Source organism: Neophocaena asiaeorientalis, unplaced genomic scaffold (assembly GCF_003031525.2).
Source record: "Neophocaena asiaeorientalis asiaeorientalis breed wild unplaced genomic scaffold, Neophocaena_asiaeorientalis_V1.1 scaffold249, whole genome shotgun sequence".
Classification (NCBI taxonomy): Eukaryota; Metazoa; Chordata; class Mammalia; order Artiodactyla; family Phocoenidae; genus Neophocaena; species Neophocaena asiaeorientalis.
The window spans coordinates 4066761-4087445 of NW_020172625.1; the positions used below are offsets into that span (position 1 = coordinate 4066761).

The 20685-nt window shown below is 44.6% G+C and overlaps 1 protein-coding gene across 1 annotated transcript in view; it reads left to right on the plus strand.

Annotated features, from left to right (window-relative positions):
• The window catches only part of LOC112395642 (protein prune homolog 2-like), a 123624-nt gene extending 109645 nt beyond the window's left edge, over positions 1-13979 (plus strand). The window contains exons 7-9 of the mRNA XM_024738968.1: positions 3409-3567; positions 6298-12877; positions 13210-13979. Coding sequence (XP_024594736.1) covers positions 3409-3567; positions 6298-12877; positions 13210-13979 — 7509 coding nt within the window. The remainder of the gene's footprint in view (positions 1-3408; positions 3568-6297; positions 12878-13209) is intronic.
• Positions 13980-20685: the final 6706 nt, after the last annotated feature.

Below are 20685 nucleotides of genomic sequence, written 5' to 3' on the forward strand. Positions count from 1 at the left end.
GAGGGAAACGTTTTGGAGACGTTTGAGCAGATTAACAAATAGTTATTTGTATACTCGTAACTAAAACAGTAATTTATCAGGTGGAAGGCAGATGGGGGGAATAAAATGCCAACCTGTATCTACAGTTGGGTTGTGTTGATGATGAAGTGGTATTTATTCAGGGCCAGGCTAGCTTGTCAGCAACATAAGAGCTGTTACAGCACATGACTCCCTGCATAGCTAGAAGACAATAATAAATTATGTCCTATGCAAACAGCACTGGCATAAAAGTAGAACAAACAGACCCTGCCTCCCGGATTCCTGAAGAATCTTACTCATTCCCTTGTTTGATTCTGTTTTAAACATGAAACTCCTGACATTATCCTAAAGCCAGTGAGATTGAATCTGGTTTGGGCAATTTTATTGGGGTGGATAGGACATAGTTGTTGACAGTCTGTTTTGGGGTGACTGTAAAATGTAAGTATTTTATTTCTCTAATATGCCTAAATGCTTCACATAAATCTTTGTTTTATCAATACCTCATGTGATCCTGTGGAATTCGGGGCCACCCAGAGGAAGACTGGGGAAGTATTACTCAAAGCAGCTTGATTCTAAGAATCACTTGAGGTACATAATGGAATTACAGATTCTTGGACCCAATCCTGGGCTGCTAAATGAGAACCTCTAACAAAGCGGCCCAGAAAGACACACCCCAGGGTGACGTTTATGATGAGGCTGGTGTGAGGGGCAAGGAGCTAAGGGCCTGAGTCAGTAAAAGTCCTGTGACAGCATTGAGAGAGCCCAAAGGATTGGTTCATAGGAAAATAAACAAATTAAAAAGGGCTCCCTAGAGCAGTGCTCTTCATATTTCCATGTGTATTTGAATTGCCTAGGATTGGTGGGAAATGCAGATTCTGCTTCAGTAGGTCTGGGGTGTGACCCGACACTCTACATTTCTAACAAGGTGCCTGACGGTGCCAGTGCCGCTGGACTTGAGTTTAGCAAGATCCTAGAGCCATAATTTTAATTTATTAATTAATTTATTTAATTTCTTGGCCGCGTATGCATGCGGGATCTTTGTTGAGGTACGTGGGATCTTTCATTGCGGTGTGCAGGCTTCTCTCTAGTTGTGGCGCGCAGGCTCAGTAGTTGTGGCTCATGGGCTTAGTTGCCCCGCAGCATGTGGCATCTTAGTTCCCCGACCAGGGATCGAACCTGCGTCCCCTGCACTGGAAGGCGGATTCTTTACCACTAGACCACCACAGAAGTCCCTAACACAGACAAATCCAAACAGGTTGGTGCTCAGCCAACATTTTTGAATAGCAAATGTTCCACAAGTATGGCTTTGAATAATGCTTATTCTACTGAATCTTAATCTTGTGCTGAGGTACCAGTAAAACCAGCCTTCTCTTGTTTGAGTGACCCCGCTTGGAGTGTCGTGATAATTGTTATTGTATGTGAAAATCTCTTAGAAATGGTGTGTCTTCTTTCAAGGGTTTATAAATATGTTGGGGGGAATGAGTTTATGTACATAATGAAAAAAATATTTTGAAAGGAAAATTGTAAGTCTTCTTGTGCCAAAGCCTTCAGTCACTGGAGATAAGACGTACGTGGAGTTGTCCATTATCGTTTTCCTTTGGGACCATATCTTCATTTACAGTTCTTAATGGCAAAAAGCTCAGCATTGAGGTTCTTGATGGTTAATACCAATGACGATTTGAAATAATTGTATCTATTGAATGCACATTGTGTATAATAGGTCCAATTTTTTTTTAAAAAAGCTCACTCTAAATATCTACTTCTTTTGTGGGTGAATTAATTTGTTTGAAGTACCTAAAGATGATTATTATTATGACACTTGGACAATAAATTAAAAGCATGAAAGCTGACCGTGTGCATACTTCCAAAAGCTATTGTATTTGAGCATGATAAATTTCATTACCAAGTCAGTGCGATAGATCCTTTGTATTCATCAGCAATATATCCTGAGATCTTTGTGAATTCCCATGTGCACCTTGTAACTGAAGATGCCTGATGAGAGTAGTGGCCTCAGGAGTGGACAACAAGGCTCCTAGAGGCACGGAAGCTGGTGATGGGCTGGGCCCACCCAACTGCCAGGTTTCTCTCGGGAACCTCATCGACCTTGAGATCTGGCTCAGCAGAATTACAGAGTACATGTATTACGGCAATTTTAAGTGGCTAGTAAATAGTCTAAGCCACAAATATCAAATCCACAAGTGTCAGAGGGCTACCATATACAAACATTAATCTGGACATGAAAAAAATCTGCACCTATATGCACTGCACTGTTTAGTTCTTCATAATGGTTATCTGAGGAGGAGGTACGTGGTACTTCCACTTCCTATGGGACACATTTCTGTACTGCTTTAATGTTTTACCAGTGGCATGCATAATTCTGATGACTTTGTAAGCAGAAAAATTAGAATTCTTTATATCTCTTGAATGCACATCATGGTGATTTTCACTGAGTAGAGCAGTGGACTGTCAGTTGATGATTATATGATTGTCATTTACATGTGCTATTAGATATATATACAGTATGATAAAGGATTATGTAGCACAGGTTGATTTTGTATATATGTCTCTCCAGTCATTCAACAAACTTTTCTTGAGCAACTAGTATGTGCCATGCGTTATGCTAGGGGCTAAGATATGGTCTTCAGTGTATTTTATTTTATTTTATTTTTTAAAGAAAGAGAGACAACCATGCTGACAAAGTGGTTCTCATTGTAGTTAATAAAACTCGAAAAGGCCAGAACATTTCCACAGATGATGTGAGTCACAGGTCTGGGTGCTCTGCAGTAATGGGTCCCTTTTCCACAGTTATTCATTCCTCCTTAGCTACCACTTAGAGCAAGCAGATCTGACATCACATCCCTAACACAAATCTCCTAGACTTCTACACTGGAATAAAAGGCATTCAGTAGACTCAGCTAAATCCATCTTTAGGAATTCTGCTTGGAGTTAATGATAACCATTAGAAAACAATTATAGAAAAGAACAATAACTTCCTCCTATTTTTCTAGTGGGTTGTATCAATAATAATATTCAGCAGACGTTCCTATGTCCTATGAACAATAAAAGGAAAAGTATGTTTTACAAAGTCAGTATTTGAATAAACATTTTAGGAAAAAGATGTTAAGCTATTTGGTCCTCTATAAACTATTCTTAATAATAATAGCAAAGATGCCTTCCTTTCCTGGTTTAGGAAAACAAAACAAAAAAAGCAAAAGTATATTTTAAGCCATAGCATGAAGATTTCAAAACTTTCTCGAAGCAAAGTGTTTATTTCATTTGCATCTGATAATAAGTATCAGTGGTAATACATCCTAAGACTGGACAAATTTGTGGCACAACTCCCCAGAGCTGGACAGTTTGACATTAATATCAAATTGACTGTTGTTTCAGGACTGTACGTTTCACAGCAGTATCACCAGTGATTTGAAAGCATTCTCAGACAAGTTCGGTTTTGATGTCCTCATCCTCTTGGCCAACTACCTGTCGGAGGAGCAGCAGCCCAGACGACAGATCGCTGTGTACTCTGAGAACCTAGAGCTGTGCAGTCAGGTAAGGACCTCCTTGACCCAGCACATTTCACTGCATCCCCCCTCCTGCTGGCTCTCAGAACATGCGGTGGAAGACGGCCATGGACTGCTGACTTAAAGAAATTGGTCCAAGAGATAAGGTCCTAGAGTTTGAGTTTTAAGAAATGTTGGGGGTATTTTACACATTCTGTTAGTTAGTTAATGATTTATTTATTTATCAGTGCTTTAATTCAGATTTTTAGTTTTTAGTTTTGGTGCTGTGTTACCAAAAAATCATCTAAATAGAGTTGTCAGTGAGATAAAAGTTGGCCTTTTTTTTTTTTTAAATTGAGGTATAATTGACAGATAACATTATATTTCGAGTGTACAATATAATGAGTCAATGTTTGTATATGTTGTGAAATAATCACCACAATAAGTCCAGTTAGCATCCATCACCATACATAATGACAGGGTTTTTCTTGTGATGGGGACTACTCTCCACTCTCTTAGCAGCTTTCAGGTCCGCAGTACAGTATTATTAACTATAGTCTCCATGCGGTACATGACATCTCCATGACTCGTTTATTTTATAACTAGAAGTCTGTACCTTTTGACTCCCTTCACCCCACATAGGGGCATTTAAAAGAGCCCCATAACCGTTTCATTTCTAGGCTGAATTCATAAAGAGAAAGATCATATCTCTTTTTACCCAATAAGGGCTAGTCCTCCTTTGGGTACCGTTTTCCTTGAGGGCTGCTACCTGGTGATAACAAAGTTTAGTCCCTGACTAAACATCTGTTTGGTGTCCAGTGTTTAGTAACTGTGCTCTGAAGCTTTAATCCAAGTTAGTTTTTTGACCACAACCACGCTGACACCTTGGATATGTCTCGAGAAAAACATTCATATATGTTAAAAAAAAAAACACGTTTTTCTTCAGGTACTAAAATTCTGATTGGGTAATCAGTCAGATCTTCTTGGTTGAGAACAGAGTCTTTTAACCCAAGGCTTTGGAAATATAAGAAATAGACAAAATTGGGCTTCCCTGGTGGCACAGTGGTTGAGAGTCCGACAAAATTAATGAAAATAGGGCAGTGGGTATACCAAAGCAGGTGTATTTAATAACTAATATGAGAACATATGTAATTCATTATAATATGGATGACATGGACATAGAACGGTTTCATCACTTATCTTTCCTCACTAATGGATTAGACCACTGGTCTACCCACAGGTGGCTAGAGGTAAAGTCTCAACTCCCTTCTTTGACATCCTCACTTTCTGTCCCCCAAGAGGTCCATTTCTTGTTATATGACTGAAGTCACTCTCCAGCCTCTCTGTGCCCTCTCAAGTCCAGATATGAATGAGCCCCCTTCTCCGGCTGCAGGTGCTTTTGGTACCCTTCTGAGCCACATACATCTGTGAATCGCATCACCGGCCTGTGGCTTTTTTAGTGCTTTGCTCTGCACTGAGTTTCAAAGCTGAATTTTATCTTTGGTCACTGGTTTCCTAGGGACAGGACTTAGGTCTCCTAAGCCTCCAGTACAGTGGTTTTCAAATCACTTTTTGTAGCAAATCAATCTAGAAATTAGTTAATCTAAAACAGACAGAAGTAGAAGAGTGGATGAAGGGGTTAGAAGCCCTTGAGTTGACTCCACCCTGACTCTCCTCGGCCCCCACCCCAACCCTCCCCACCCATTTGCTCAAGAGACATCTCCTTGAAATCTTGAGCAACACAAAGTCAAGACTGCTCTAGAGGAATCCTTCTTTGGCCATGTGGTCCCAGTTGGTCAAGGGTCAGCCTTTGCAGCTGGACTGCCTGAGTTCAAAATGTGGCTCCATCACTTGTTAGCTGTGTGTTGTTGGTCAAGTTATTTAAGCTTCCTGTCTCTCTATTTCCTCACTGAAAAAATGGGGATAAAAAGTTCCTACCTTGTAGAATTATTGTGAGGGTTAAAGGAGATAATGCACATAAAACCCTTAGAACGGTGCCTGGCATATGAAAGCATTCAATAAATGTTAATTATTATTATTACTATCTATGTGAGCTCTGTAGTTGTTACTACTATTGTCGCTGTTGTTGTTATTATTACCTCCACTGGTCCTAAGGGGCCATTTCAAATGCCCAGTGTGCAAAATATCTTCAACATTGCCTAAAAAAATCCTAGAGCTACAGCCCAGTTTTGGCCTCACACTGACCATCACACATCTCCCTGCCTTCCAAGGCAGCTTCGTCTGTCCTGGGCCCCATGTAGATGCTTCCTGGGGCAGGAAGAGACAGTTGGGGCCTGAGTGCCATTGAGAAAGCTGCCCCTGGTAGCTGCTTTCTCTTTCCTACGTTCTCCTTTGCCTTCTGAGGCTTTCAGAGGTTAAAGCAGGTCCTGGCTGCCTGCTACCAACAAGAGCCTTCCTTCTGCCCCATTTTCCCTTATTCCAATACTTTTCCCCTAGTTTTGTCAGCAACCAGCATTATCTCTCGCTTTTGCAAAGCTGAATTTTACTCCTGTTGGAAGATGGTATTAAGTTACACTGAGGAAAGGTTTTATATGATTTTGGGTTCAACAAAAAGCCAATTTGGTAGGATTAAAGAAAGCATTGGTGGTAGATTAAGTGGGACTTTCCATATTTTATGTTATACAATTCTCAGTTCTCTGTCTTCTTTCTAGACAGATGAACACAGATTAATTTTACATTACAAAAAATTAAGAAAGACAAATTGCAAAGAGCTAAGAGAGCCTGAGTGCTCACACAAATCCCTGTGCCTCCCCGACAGATTTGCTGTGAACTGGAAGAGTGCCAGAACCCTCGCCTGGAGCTGGAGCCCTTTGAATGTGGCTGTGACGAGATTCTGGTGTATCAGCAGGAGAACCCTTCAGTGACGTGTGATCACGTGGTTCTCCTGGTCAAGGAAGTCATCAATAGGAGGTGTCCAGAGATGGCCTCTAACAGCCGGACATCCTCCACAGAAGCGGTGGCAGGCAGCGCCCCGCTCTCCCAGGGGTCTTCCGGGATTATGGAGTTGTATGGTTCTGACATAGAGCCACAGCCCAGCTCCGTGAATTTCATGGAAAACCCTCCCGATCTCAGCGATTCTAACCAGGCCCAGGTGGATGTCAACGTGGACCTCGTTAGCCCGGATAGCGGGTTGGCCACCATTAGGAGCAGCCGCTCGTCCAAGGAGAGCTCGGTTTTCCTCAGTGATGACAGTCCAGTGGGAGAAGGTGCTGGGCCTCACCACAGCCTCCTCCCAGGATTTGACTCCTACAGTCCCATCCCTGAAGGGGCAGTAGCGGAGGAGCACGCCCCATCTGGAGAACACAGTGAATCCTTTGACCTTTTCAGCTTTGACCCAGCACCCATGGTTTCTGGGCAGTCCCAACCATCTTCCCATTCTGCAGACTACTCCCCAACAGAGGACTTCTTCCCCAACAGCGATTCGTCAGAAGGACAGCTCGCCACGGGGCCTAAAAGGCTTGATGAGATAGGGATGGACGTGTCGAATTATTCATCCAGTTCTCTTTTGTCAGGGACTGGCAAAGATAGCCTTGTGGAATTTGATGAGGAGTTTGTCCAGAGACAAGAAAGTCCCCGTGATAATTCTGAAAGAAATTTGAGCCTGACAGGGTTCGTGGAAGATGGATCTCCTTCACCAGAAAGTCTGAAAAATGTTGGAAGGAGGGTCCCACCAACACCTATGAATAGCTTTGTGGAGACCTCACCATCCACTGAAGAACCAGCTCTACTCTCTTCAGAAGATACGACCCCCAAAACAGTCAACACGGGTCACACTGGGCCACCACCAGCCCAGGCACGGTGCAGCAGCTGGTGGGGTGGTTTGGAAATTGAGTCCAGAAACACTGCAGATGCCTGGAGTTCCAGTGGACAGGAATCTGTCTTCCAGAGCCCCGAGTCATGGAAAGATCATAAGCCACGCCCAGTTGATAGGAGAGCCTCAGATTCTATATTTCAACCCAAGACTCTTGATTTCCCAAAGTCAAGTCCCTGGGAGTCAGAATTTGGTCAGCCTGGGCTGGGCAGCAATAATATTCAAGACCAAAATGAGAAAAACTTGCAGTTTCAGGATATGTCCCCTGAAAACTCGCATTTGCCGAATGCTTTTCCTCAGGGAACAAACCACCTGATAGAAGACTTTGCTGCTCTGTGGCGTTCTGATCGCTCACCCACAGCCATGCCTGAGCCATGGGGAAATCCCACGGGTGACGGGGAACCAGCTGCTGCAGCGTCCTTCCCAGCCTGGAGAGCATTTGCTAAAGAAGATGACGCCGAAGCTTTGAAAAATACCTGGAATCTGCGCCCGATGAGTGGTGAGACACCCTCTGTGAGGGACCCAAACGAGTGGGCCATGGCAAAAAGCGGGTTTTCTTTCCCTTCAGAAGACCTCATAGACAGTTCGCCCAGTGATGCAAACAGTGAAGCAGTTCCAGAGATCTGGGGCAAGAAGAACCACGACTCCGGGGATGATGTTCTCGTATCTGGAAATCCCAGATCTGATCTGGATCATGCATGGAATAGTTCTAAGCCAGTAAAGGATGATCAGAATGGTTTCGTGGATGCAAAACTTAGGGGGAAGGTGTACGAAAATGGAGATTCCTGGAACCTTTTTGAGGACGGTAACAAGAAAGGAGGGTCAGAGGTCCTAGCACCTTGGGAAGATTCCTTCTTAGCCTATAAATGTTCCGATTACAGCGCCTCCAACGTAGGGGAAGATTCGGTGCCATCCCCCTTAGATACCAACTACTCCACCTCTGACTCTTGTACTTCACCAACATTTGCTGGAGACGAAAAAGAAACCAGAGACAAGCCATTTGCTAAAGAGGCAGGTTTTGAGTCCCAAGATGCTAACTGTACCTCAGGGGATGCTGACATGCCTCCTCAGTCCCCAAAGCAGCCACCTAGAAATAGAATTAGTTCAGGTCCTGGGAACCTGAAAATATGGGCTTCACCTCACGCAGATGGTAGCCCTGAAATAAATGCCCCTCACAGCCCAGATAAAGATTTACTCCAAGCAGAGCCCACCGATGATCAGAACACCTCCGTGGAGGATGACATTGGGGAAAGCAGCCAGTCCAGCTACGATGACCCCAGCATGATGCAGCTGTACAATGAAACAAACCGGCAGCTCACACTTCTGCACAGCAGCGCCAGCTCCTGCCAGGCGGCCCCCGACAATCTCGACTTGTGGAACAGAGTGATTCTGGAGGACACTCAGTCTACCGCGACCATCTCGGATATGGACAACGACTTGGACTGGGATGACTGCAGTGCAGCTGTGGCCATCACCGGTGAAGGTCAGGCACAAGGGTACGTGGCTGAAGGTTCCGAACCCGAAACCCGATTTTCAGTGAGACAGGTAGAACCCTGGAGCGTGGAGTTTCAGGAAGCAAATCAGGTAGATTGGGAACTCCCTGCCTCTTCTGAGCACAGCTTGGACACTGCTCCCAACGAATATCACATGCTGAATGAAAAAAGCGGGCAGCTGATCGCGAATAGTATTTGGGATTCCGTTATGAGAGATAACGCCATGTCATCATTAATGTTACCCGGCCCATCGTATGTTACAGATCCAGAACAAAGCAAATCACCTCCTGAAACGTCCAGCTCATTAGAAAAAATTCAGGACAGTCACATCCCAGACATGCTGGAAGCCTCTGGAGCCAGTGAGTCAGAAACACTTGGTCCTGAGAAGCAGGACACGTGCAGGAGAACCCCACCAAGTGATATGGCATATTTGGTGACCAGACTTGAGAATTCAGGGCATTTTGCATGCTCAGATCCCTGGAGGGGTCCCAGTTATGGAAAAAAGGAAAGTGAGATGGAATCCCATGGAGCCGCTGGTAGGGAGTGCCCCAGTAAGGAGGAGCTGATGGATGGAAGCTCAGGGGCTCCTGGAAAAGGGCAAGGTGGCCAGGAATGCCCTTCCCCAGCTGCATCTGATCATCCAGAAATCTCCAATGAATCAGGCAAAATCAGCTCTCTTTCAGTCACTTCCAGTCCTCAAACGGAGGAACCCCAGGAGGTATTAGAGCATGAGAAGGGGTCTTACACTCCAGACCCCTGTGATGTGCAAACAGAGGTGTCCACAGATCACCTGCAGGCAAAAGAGACCTGTGAAGAGCACCTCACGAGTCACAGAAATCCAGGTGAAACTACTGAAATTTCAGGTGGGCTGAATTCCACAATAAGTGTATCTCTACCTGAAATGGATGTGGAGGAAGCTGAGGAACGTAACATTCTGGAGCCGGAGAGAATGAACCAAGACCTACCTTATGGATGTCCCCAAGGACTTGACCTTTGGGATGGCCCTAAAGACAGTGATGTGCAGGTCAACTGCACAAGTTCTGAGATAACTAAGAATCTCGAAGTTAAGAATACTGAAAACAGCCCTCCAGGAGCCAATTTATCAGGAAATGATGACAGAGACAGTATTTCTAGTGACTATACACATTCAAGTGCACCCAGTCCTGACCTAAACGACTCTTCGGCTGCATTGCCTTCCTGGGACCAAGGCCCCGACACTGGGCCTCAGAAGGAAAACCAAGATGATTGGAGTACGCAGAATGGCCAAGAATCTGAACTAATTACTACTGATGGTCAAGTAGAAGTAATTCCCGAAATGAAGGGTTTGGAGAAAATCAGAATGGACAAGTTTGAAAAGAGCTTAGATTACAATGTTCCTAAATATTTAGAGATTTGGAATGACTCAATAGATGGGGATTCCTTTTCCTCTTTGTCTAGCCCTGAGACAGGCAAATATTCTGAATATTTAGATGTATATCGGGAAAGAAATCTAGCGGTTAGCCATCAGGAAAAAAGTGAATGTGATATTCCTGAAACTGTACAGCAAGAGGACACCAAGTCCATTTCAACAAGCTCAGGTTCTGATGATGATAGTGTAGGCGATGGAGAGTCAGTGGAGAAAGAGATCCGTTCAGCCACTTGCCAGGTTGCTCAGAGTGAACTCAGAGCGTGGGATCCATTGAATGAATCTAGTACGTCCTTGGCCACAGCTGATCCCAAGTCTGAGGAATGTTCTGCCTATACAGGCAGTCCAGAACCAGCAGAGAATGAGAATAAGTCAAACCCATTCTGTGACAATCAACAAAGCAGCCCTGATCATGGGAATTTCTTGCCACTAAAGGAGACTGAAATACAGGTTACAGCAATGGAGAAGGAGACGAGGTCTTCTCCAGCAACAGGGAGGACGGGAGATGTCATATGGCAAATACCTCCCAAAGCTGAACTAAAGAATGAAAATTATTCTGATTTGGAAATGGCTGGCTTCTCCGCTGAGAGCACGGAGTGGTGGAACGCCTCCCTACAGGAAGGGCGACCAACTGAGAGGGCATTTGAAGGGGAATTATCTAACTCAAGTGCTGTGCTAGAGGTGAATTCCTCACCACGCCAACACGTGGGTCCCTGGGGAGTACCCATTCAGGGTGATACTGAATCCCTGGAAACGCACTGTGCCGATCCTTTCAGTGATAAACACGAGTCACACTTTCTGGATACTCATGGCGAGAATGCCCACGAGCAACTTTGGAACATTCAACCACGGCAACCGGACCCAGAAGCTGGTCAGCTTAGCCAGCCTGTAACACCGGACCAAATGAAAGACAAGGATTCCAGAGAACAGACCGTGTCTTCTGCCAGTGACAAACTCACCTCTGAAATACCTACCCAAGAGCAGTGTCAGAATACGGTGCTGTCTGCCCGCAACCAGCCAGACCCAACATTTACTCACACAGATGAAGATGGATGCATTCTACCTAACATATCAACTCCTGAGTGGCAAGAAACAAATTGGTGGGGAGAAGAAAAATCACACCCCGCTGAAATGACAGATTCAAGCATTGCACCTGAAGATTTCCCTGCTGTCAGTTCTTCCACCCAGTTGACAAAGGAGTCAGGCTCTGAACGGGACGACTCTACCCCTAGTGAGGGCCCCCAAGGTGCGTTTGTTCCAGATATTTTACACGGCAACTTCCAAGAGGGTGGGCAACTGGCCTCAGCTTCGCCCGACTTGTGGATGGATGTGAGACAACCCTTCGGTGTGAAGACAGATGGTGAGAATCCTGATATACTGACTCACTGTGACCACGACAGCAATTCCCAGGCTTCCAACAGCCCTGACGTATGTCATGATTATGAAGCAAAGCCAGAGACGAAGCAGCACGTCAGTGCTGGGATGGGGCCTGAAGGGGAATCCAGAGAGTTCTATCCCACCGAGCCAGAGAGAGATGAAGAACCCAGTCAGGAGCCGGCGCAGGAATTTGTCCCGTATACTTCGGAACTATCTTCTGAAAACGCAATTCTGCTGCCTCGAATCAGCGAGCAGGCAAACACAAATGACTTATCTCAACCTGCCTCTCACAAAGGTTCTCCTGAACCTTCCGAAATAAACAAATGTGAGAACGTTACAGGTTTAAAAGCGTCAGCAAAGGGAGCCAACCCAGATACAGCACCAATTTTGGAACCCACTGACAGAACAATCCCAGTGCTTGAAAACGTGGGAACTGATACCTGTGTCACTCACCCAGAGCCAACTGTGGATAGCAACAGCTCTTGGATATCGGAAGACTTTTCTCCTGCGAATCAGACCGATGCAGGGGGCCCGTCGGACCGTGAGCAAGCTTTTGCTACTGAGAATCCTGCCACGGTTCCTGATACTTTGCTAGCCTCAGACACTTGTCTGGATGTCAGCGAAGCTGCCTTTGACCACAGTTTCGGCGATGCCTCAGGTCTCAACACATCCACGGGAACAACAGATGACGTGAGTAAACTGACATTATCAGAAGGAAATCCTGAAATGCCATTTGATGGGGAGGCAGGGAAGCAAGATATCTGTTCCTCTGAAGCCTCGTGGGGTGATTCTGAGTATGAAGTCGTGGGCCAAAATATTGATGAAGATTTAATGAAAGAGCCTGAACACTTTGTCTATGGCGGTGACCCTCCCTTGGAAGATGCCCTGAAGCAAGAGCTGGCACCTTACACACCTCCATTTGATTTGTCCTATCTCACGGAACCTACTCCTGGTGTCGAAACCACAGAGGAAGCTGGAACTCCAGAGAATGAGGAGCTTCTGGGGAGCGAAGCCGCGGAGATATTGCTTTCTTCCATTCCTGCTGAAAGAAACAAGGAAAACCACGCTGAGGCCACAAACAGACAGCCCGAATGCCAGCTGGTTGCGCTGCATGTTCATGAAGACCCTGAGTCCGTTTCTTTGCCTGTCAGAGTCGACGCCAACATCGAGTTGTCTCCGTCAAACGTTGACTGGGAAGTAGAAACAGATCATTCAGATTCACCAGCAGGTGGAGACATAGGACCACCAAATGGTAAGAAACCTTTCATTCCTCCACCCTCAAGAAACTGCTGCTTTCCTTCAGTCAATGCATTTGTAAAACACATTCTCCCTGCCAATGTGGCTATAGAGGAACTAACTACATTTGCAGTGCATGCTTAACCAAGTCCTGCCTTACCGCAGTAATTTCTACCGCTTGTCTAATAAGTATCCTTGAGAGGGTCTGAGAAAATTAAACAGCTCTGCAAGATAAAAATGTTTTTTAAACTCTCTCTCTTTAGATAGAACATTTGCAAAGATCACAAGTCACACGGTGTGTTAATCAAGCCTTGTTCTCTCCTTCTCACCTTCATCTTCCACTTCTAGGTGCCAGCAAGGGGATATTAGAGTTGGAAGAAGAAAACATAATTCCTACCCAAGAGCCTGAGCACATAAAATCAGAATACGGGGAAGAAAGGTACACTGAGAAGAATGAAGATCGTCATGCACTGCACATGGATTACATACTTGTAAAGCACGAAGAAAATTCACCCCCAGAGCCAGAGGCCTGCGAGGCAAGAGAAATCATGTCGGAATTAGAAGAGTTTCACATAGATTCCGAAGAAACGGGGCTGCCAGGAACTCAGTTAGCATGCTTCCCAGACACACATCACCCTGCTTCCTTAAATGAAAGCATTCATCTTTCTGCAGAGAGAATGTCTTCCAAAGATGCTAAGAGATCATCTTTTGAAAGCCCTAGGCAAGACCAGAGCTGGATGGTCTTGGGCTGTAGTGAGGTTGGTGACGCGTCGTCGGAGACTCGGGACTCAGGGCCTGGATGGTCTGGCAAGGCTGTGGAGCCAGCCTCCGATCACAGCTTGGGTAAGGGCCCCCAGATGCAGATCCTGGGAGAAATGAAGCCTCTAGAATCTTCAGCACTAGAGGAGGCCTCTGGCCTGGACAGCCAATCATGGAAAAGCATAAGTCAAGGCAGGACTGGCCCCGACACAGTTACGTTGCAGGCTGTCACCCACGACAGTGAATGGGAAATGCTTTCCCCACAGTCTTCTCAGAAGAACATAATCCCTGACACGGAAATGGAGGAGGAGACAGAGTTTCTCGAGCCCAGAACAAGGAAACCAAGAACAAAGGGGTAAGCAAAAAGCTCCGTTTATTTTTTTTCCTGAAAACTGTTTTATTGGAAACTGGGGAAATGGTGAGGGACTATGGAATGTGAAGAATACCTAGATGATAGGAGCTTTGCTTATATTTATTTCAAAGCATATCATCCATAAAAGCAGCTTCTGGGTAACCACAATGATGATGATGATTTGTGTACCTTTTCAGCCAAAAAAGTCCCTTCAGTTTTCGTCCAAAGTCTTACACTTACTCTCCTCATACGTACACTTACTTCACCTACTCAATACCTATATTACCCTTAAATAGGCAGTTGGTGCTGGAGGGGAGAGGACACACACATTTACTCATAGTGCAAGGCAGTCTGCACACATTATCTTATTTAATCTTTACAAAAACCCTCAAGTAGTATTATTATCTTTATTTTACACATACTGGTTGGGGGAGGGGAGTTGAGGCTCAGAAAGTTTCTATAACTTGCCTAGAATTAAGTAAACAGACTGAACACTCTGGGATCCAAAATTTTCCACCTCCAAAGCCTGTACTTTTCCAGCAGACACACTGCCTATCGTACGGAAAAGGTGATTGTGGTTTCATGTAAGCATCTAACTTACTAATAAAGAAAGAGGAGAATCCACAGCAGGCTTAAAATCTTAATGTGAAACATTCATTCCTTAATTGACTGAAAAATTGGCAAATAACCGTCAAACCAGAAATTCATTCATTCGTCCGTTCACCATTTGGTTTTTGAGAATCTGCTCTGGCCAAGTTTCTGGGTAACCAATGGACATTGTCTCTGCCCTCAAGTTTCCAGGTCCTGCTAAAACTGTTTACGGTGGTTCATTTCTCTTCGGTTGCTCTGATAAAGCCCTCCTGCTTCCAGGGACAAAAGGGCATGTTGTGAAAAGTAACCTAAGTAAAGGAGAAAATCATGTTTCCTCCTTAAAATGTAGTGGAGGGGCTTCCCTGGTGGCGCAGTGGTTGAGAGTCCGCCTACCGATGCAGGGGACGCGGGTTCGTGCCCCGGTCCGGGAAGATCCCACATGCCGCGGAGTGACTGGGCCCGTGAGCCATGGCCGCTGAGCCTGCACGTCTGGAGCCTGTGCTCCGTAACGGGAGAGGCCACAACAGTGAGAGGCCTGCGTACCACAAAAAAAAAAAAATGTAGTGGAGAAAAGATATCTTTTTCCTACTCTTTTTTTTCTGTTTTTTTTTTTTGTTGTTGTTGTTTTTGGGGTTGTTTTTTTTTTTGCGTTATGCGGGCCTCTCACTGTTGTGGCCTCTCCCGTTGCGGAGCAACAGGCTCCAGACGCGCAGGCTCAGCGGCCATGGCTCACGGGCCCGGTCGCTCCGCGGCATGTGGGATCTTCCCGGACCGGGGCACGAACCCGCGTCCCCTGCATTGGCAGGTGGACTCTCAACCACTGCGCCACCAGGGAAGCCCTCCTACTCTTTTTTTTTAATTTAATTTTTATTTTATCCTGGAGTATAGTTGATTTACAATGTTGTGTTAGTTTCAGGTGTACAGCAAAGTGATTCATTTATTCATATATCCATTCTTTTTCAGATTCTTTCCCCATATTGGTAATTACAGAATACTGAGCAGAGCTCCCTGTGCTATACAGTAGGACCTTGTTGATTATCTGTCTCATACGTAGTAGTGTGCATGTGTTAATCCCAAACTCCTAATTTATCCCCTCCCCCCCTCGACATTTCCCCTTTGGTAACGGTAAGTTTGTTTTCGAAGTCTGTGAGTCTGTTTCTGTTTTGTAAATAAGTTCATTTGTATCATTTTCTTTTAGATTTCACATACAAGTAATATCATATGATATTTGTCTCTCTGACTTACCTCACTTAGTATGGTAGTCCCTAGGTCCATTCATGTTGCTGCAAACGGTATTGTTTCATTCTTTTTAATGGCTGAGTAATATTCCATCGTTTATATGTACCACATCTTCTTTATCCATTCCTCTGTTGATGGACATTTAGGATATCTTTTTCCTACTCATTTTAGGAGCATAAAGGACTATACACACTACATACCCACTGCAAGTCAAGGCAGCTGGATTCCAGCCTGGCTCTACCACTACCAGTTACGTATTTTAGGATTAACCCTAGGCTTAAGTTTCCTCATCCATAAAATCGGTGCGTTGGGCTGGAGGACCTCAAGGCTTCCTTCATTATTGAATCTTGCGACCATAATTTATGTATAAATAGAAAGTGTCCAGGAGGGCTTTGGCATTCACATTTCTCCATGAAAGGGACAGAGAAATCAGAAAGAATAGCAGGGGTATATTGACGTTTAGTAAAGTGCCATAAAGAGTTAAAAGCTGTGCCATATTCAAGTGCAGCTTCATAAATCCAGACATTTTAAGTTGGCCTAATCTTTCTTTCTTCCTGTCAAGCTATTTCCTTCCAGAGGGACCTCAGATCTGTTATCAAAAAGAGAGTAGCAGATGGATCCCAGCAGCCCTGCTGGCACTGTTATAGATTGAGCTCAGAACACAGGCAGCCTCGAGTTGGCTGAGCTGTTATTTGGCTTCTTGTCTGCATTTTGCACATGCCCCTGAAACCCAACAGATGAGAGTGTTCAATTGTGCCACTAGCCCCTTTTCTTTCTTTTTTTTTTTTTTTTAAAGAAGATGTTCGGGGTAGGAGTTTAGTAACTTATTTATTTATTTTTGCCGTGTTGGGTCTTCGTTTCTGTGCGAGGGCTTTCTCTAGTTGTGGCAAGCTGGGACCACTCTTCATCACGGTGCGCGGGCCTCTGACTATCGCAGCCTCTCTTGTTGCGGAGCACAGGCTTCAGACGCGCAGTCTCAGTAGTTGTGGCTCACGGGCCTAGTTGCTCCACGGCATATGGGATCCTCCCAAACCAGGGCTCGAACCCGTGTCCCCTGCATTAGCAGGCAGATTCTCAACCACTGCGCCACCAGGGAAGCCTGCCCCTTTTCTTTTAATGAGATTTCTTTGCTCATCTCTTTCTGCCCAGCCCCTGAAGTAATGGAAATCTTCTCACAGTTGAAGGAGGGGACAGATTTTCCCACTGGATTTTGTGTTACCTTTTGCCTAAATAATTTACTCTGAAGTATTTGAAAGCTTTTCTCTGTGCTAGATTTGGGGAGGGTGCAGAGTTATCTAAAAGAGTAGTTTTCTAAATGGGGCCCTAAAACCAGCAGGCCTCATCATCACCTGGATACTTGCTAGAAAGGCATATTACCTGCACCACCCCACACCTCCCGAGTCAAGAACTCGGGGTGGGACCCAGCCATCTGTGTTTCAACACTTCCTCCAGGGGATTCTGATACACAGTAGTTTGAGAACCGCTGGTCTAAAACTTAGTCCCATCCCTCTAGGAGTTTAGTTTAATACAGAAGTTAAACGTAAGTGAAAAGGTAGATAATAGTGTGATGGTTAAATCAAGATAGTTGATGACCAATGTCAGGTTAAATATAAATAGCTACCAGTTAATGGACATTTGCTCTGGACCAGGTACTAAGCATTCTATATGCAGGGTCTCACGTTACCATGGCAACTGTATGAGGTAAGAATTACACAAGAGAGGAAACTGATGTCCAGAAAGTTTGAATCACTTGCTCTGGTTTATAGTTAGAAAGTGAAGAAGCTGGGATTTGAATTTGAGCCTCTCTATGTTAATAAGTTAAGAGAGAGGCATCTGTATAGGATACTTTTTTTTTTTTTTTTTTTTTTTTTCCCCAACGCGCAGGCCCAGTGGCCATGGCTCAGGGGCGCAGCCGCTCCGCGGCATGTGGGATCCTCCCGGACCGGGGCACGAACCCGAGTCCCCTGCATCGGCAGGCGGACTCTCAACCACTGTGCCACCAGGGAAGCCCCTGTATAGGATACTTTTACGGAGGAGGAACGAGGATGACTTATCATCTAGCAGCAACAGGAGGCAGAGTGCCCAGGGCCCACGATATTTTAAAAGGCCCATGAGAAGCTTTGAATTTCTTTCAAAATTAAAAGAAGAAGTGATTATATTCCTATGTGGATTATATTCCGGTGTGGATTACATTTTTTTCTACCAATGCAGATGTGAAGCAGATTTTTAGGTTTTTGTTTTGTTTTGTTTTGAGTGAGAGAAGGAGCCCGTGAAGGCAAAAGTGTCTAAGGTCCACAACAGTCATACTGCGGTCCTGAGAACTGCGATTTGAGACAGGCATTAAAGGAAGCTCAGAGTCTGGAAAGGTGGAGAAAGGGGGTGAGAGGCCAGCCAAGTTAACTGAGGAGAGTAACATAAAGAAAATCCTGGAGACCGGAAGGTGATCACAGAAGCATTATGATAATAAGATAGCTATCTTCTCCAGGCCAAAAACCTGGAGACATCTTCTGATGCATAATCTCATCGTAGGACCAAAATCAAGACTGTCCTGAAAAAAAAAAAAAATTAAAACCTGGTCCTCAAAAATGAAAGTAGGCTGATAGTATATACAAGATGACACACCATCTACAAATTGGCTTCTTGCCCTCACATCAGCCAGCCACACCTCCTCTCAGCTCCCACACTGTTTTGGAGAGCAGTAAGCCATATTCTCAAAATCAGAGGGAGCATTAGAAAGACACCTTTTCTCATCGTACCTCACCTACTGTCTCTTGTTAACAAAACTTGTTATGAGTGCTGGGAGATAAACAAGCTCCCGTGAGATCTTCAGCACTGTGTTCTAGTTCCCTAGGATCAATCTTCCCAGAGGCTTTTGCCAACAGCTCGGTCATCCTCCAGCTGTAGACCCGCCAGCTAAGGATTGCGCGCCAGTACCCCACACGGTGATGCATATGCCTGATCTTTCCTGTGTGGTCACAGAGAACATCTACAGAGTCATCTGTGGCACACAGACTTTTCTTAAAACTAAGAACCATGTATGTATTTACTTTAAGGAAGGCATGGTTGCAAGACTGTCACGTGAAGAAAGGGTAATTGTGTTTTAGTCAGTGTTCTCCAGAGAAACAGAACCAATAGGAGAAATATGTATGTCTGAGAGAGAGAAAAGGGAGGGAGGGAGGGGGGAAATTCCTTTAAGGAATTGGAATTGGCTCACACAGTTTGAGGCTGGCAAGTCTGAATTCTGTAGGACAGGCCAGCAGGCTAGAAACTCAGGCAAGAGTTGTTGCAGTTTTGAGTCAGAATTCTGCAGGACAGCAGGCTGGAAACTTAGGCAGAGCCTCTGTGTTGCAGGTTTGAGGAGAGTTCCTTTCTTTTCAGGAAACTTTCAGACTTTGCTCTTAAGGCCTTCAACTGATTGGACGAGGCCCACCCACATTCCAGAGGGTAATCTGCTTTTCTCAAAGTCTTCTGATTTCGGTGTTAATCACATCGAAAAAATACTTTCACAGCAACATCTAGACTGGTGTTTACCCAAATAACTGGGCATCATAGCCTAGCCAAGTTGCCGCATAACATTATCAGAGGTTATATGCAGAAGCCTGAACTACATGCTAAGAGAGCATGGAACCATTAACGTTTGTAAACTCACCATCGGAATTATATAAATACATTGCTATACAAATAAATTGGCTTTCTGTAGGTGTGGGGCAAGGATATAGCTGTACAGGGTGATGGAAGGAAATAATTTCCAAGAGGACTAAGAAAATTGACAATACTTGTCCAACCTTTGTAGATACATGCAGCAGAGGGCAGTGGGAGAGGAAGGAGGGAGAGGGATGGAAAGGAGGGGGAGCTCTTGTCACATGTACGTTGGAAACAGAGTATTTAGAAGTAACCTAATCCTTATATTTATGGAGCTATATCTTTTTAAAAAATTTTTATTGGAGTACAGTTGATTTACAATGTTGTGTCCGTTTCAGGTGTACAGCAAAGTGAGTCAGTTATACATGTATCCACTCTTTTTCAGACTCTTTTCCCATATAGGCCATTACAGGGTATGGAGTAGAGTTCCTTGTGCTATATAGTAGGTCCTTATTAGTTATCTATTTTATATATAGTAGTATGTATATGTCAATCCCATTGTCTCCTACTTCTGCGAGGTGAGTTATTTGGTACTCCCTAAAATAAAAATGACATTTAAACACAATAGATTTCACATTCCCCGTGACCTGCTTCTTACGGTGATCTCTGTGCATTCTTTTTTTCTTTGTAAATTAGTAATTTTTGGCTTTTTTTTCTGTCTGACAAGACTATGGAAAAGAATTTGTCTTTCTCCCTGTGAGTGACACCACTAGAAGGTCCTTTTATGTTTTTCATGAGACCTTCTGAAATCAGCTTCTTCTGTCTGACTTTTGGCTGAGGAGTTAGTACGTTGGGTCTTACACCCATGTGAATGCTGGAAATGAAAAACGGGTAAAGGGATAATCTTTTGACTCCTTCTCTCGAGGCCGGGTAATGATATATTTGGGCTGTCAGAAGAATCACACTCTTTGAGCACACACTACCCCCCACCCCCTCGGTCTTGCTGTTTGAATGGGCTCTATCCCAGTTCCAAACGTTTGCCCTTTCTCCAAGGTAAACTGATACTCTGTAAACTACAGTGTTCCCTTGTTTATTCACTGTTTTCTGGCTTTGCCCTGAACCAAACCTGGAAGACCAAACTTGGCACTGACTCTGTGTTCATTTACTTTTGTAATTATATTTTATCATTTGGTGCATTATATTTGGTGACTACGTGCTGATAATTAAGTATCATCAAAAGTCCTTTAAATTGTTACTTTAATTTTTTTTTTTTTTTCCAAAAGAGCCTATTTTGGTGTCTC